The sequence below is a fragment of the Austrofundulus limnaeus genome, unplaced genomic scaffold (assembly GCF_001266775.1).
Source record: "Austrofundulus limnaeus strain Quisiro unplaced genomic scaffold, Austrofundulus_limnaeus-1.0 Scaffold425, whole genome shotgun sequence".
Lineage (NCBI taxonomy): Eukaryota > Metazoa > Chordata > Actinopteri > Cyprinodontiformes > Rivulidae > Austrofundulus > Austrofundulus limnaeus.
In genome coordinates this window covers 14,723-16,017 of record NW_013952827.1, presented here as the reverse complement: position 1 = coordinate 16,017, position 1,295 = coordinate 14,723, and the positions used below count along the sequence as shown (strand labels likewise).

The 1,295-nt window shown below is 43.9% G+C and overlaps 1 protein-coding gene across 1 annotated transcript in view; it reads left to right on the top strand.

Annotated features, from left to right (window-relative positions):
- pvrl2l (PVR cell adhesion molecule related 2 like) overlaps positions 1–658 on the top strand; it is a gene marked incomplete at its 3' end in the record, with an annotated part of 31,418 nt that extends 30,760 nt beyond the window's left edge. Inside the window, 1 exon segment of the mRNA XM_014024510.1 lies at positions 510–658. Coding sequence (XP_013879964.1) covers positions 510–658 — 149 coding nt within the window.
- Positions 659–1,295: the final 637 nt, after the last annotated feature.

The following is a 1,295-nucleotide window of genomic DNA, read 5'->3' as shown; positions in this document are numbered from 1 at the left end:
TGATAAAATAAATGTTAAAAATCTGTATTGTTCCATACAAGTGTGTATTGAACCTAAAGTGCTGTTCGATATGGGTAAATGTATTGTTGCACCCCTAATAAATTGTATATATTAAATTCAATTCAATTCAAAAATACTTTATTGATCCCAGAAGGAAATTAGGTGTTGTTGTAACTCATTTAACTAAAAACATATAATGTAATAAGGCATTTTCTTTGTTTTCGGCCTCTGTCTTGATGTTTGGTTTTGTTCTCACCAATTTGCTTGATGTCTTTGGTTAGAAACTCTCAAATGAGTGAACACCTTAGTACTGATTAACTTATTAAAATAGCTGCAACAGCTAACTGTTAGCAGCACATGCTCCAAGCCTGAAAAGAGCATGCTACAGGTCACAACATGGCAGAAGATTAAGATGTTTAAAAGTCTGGCAGATGATAAACACATCTTTTACCCGTTGCTGTTTCTTCACTTCTCTTTTATCTCTTATTTTCTGTCTGCTTCCTGTGCAGGGCTTCTGGTTCGCTGCCAAACAACGTGGAGGTCGACGACAACAAGCTGACGGTGAGGAAGGTGGACGACGCCGTCAACACCACCTTCATCTGCGAGGTCAGGAACAAGCACGGGGCCAGCAGACACCAGCTCACCACCTTTGTCATCGGTGAGTCTGAAACGTGACGCGGCACGCTCTRAGCCTCTGCAGCAGGGGGGCGGGGCTTAGCGCAGAGGAGACGGGGGCGGGGCCGAGCGTAGAGGAGACAGGAACAAGCTGAACGTGCTTACCTTGACGTGAATGCACACACAGTCCACGTAACGTGCACATGTACGTGCACACACTTGTTTTTGATGCTGGGATGAGGGGTGCTGGTGGACTTTTTGGTGGAGGCTTTTGATTGGCCCGTTCCCCACAGCAGGGCCAAACTGCAGGGTGAGGACGCTGCGCCTCCTCTGCAGTGGTTTGGCCCTGCTGTGGACTCRTTGGTGTCATTTCAAGATTTTCAAATTCCTCTAACGTTGGTGTGAGCCAGGTTGCAGAGGTTTGCTTTTTTTATTGTTTCACTGGCCCTTTTCCTCCTTTTTTTCTTTTTTCTTTTTTTTTTCTTTTTTTCTTCTTTCCTGGAACAAATGTTTTTTACTAACACTTCCTGGTTTCCTCCATGTTTTCTCTCATCTTTACATTTGAACTCCTGTTTCCTGTTTTATGACGCAGAGCTGAGTTTTGGTTATTCGGATGATCTTTTTCTCTGAACTGTGACACAGACACACACACACACACACACACACACACACACACACAC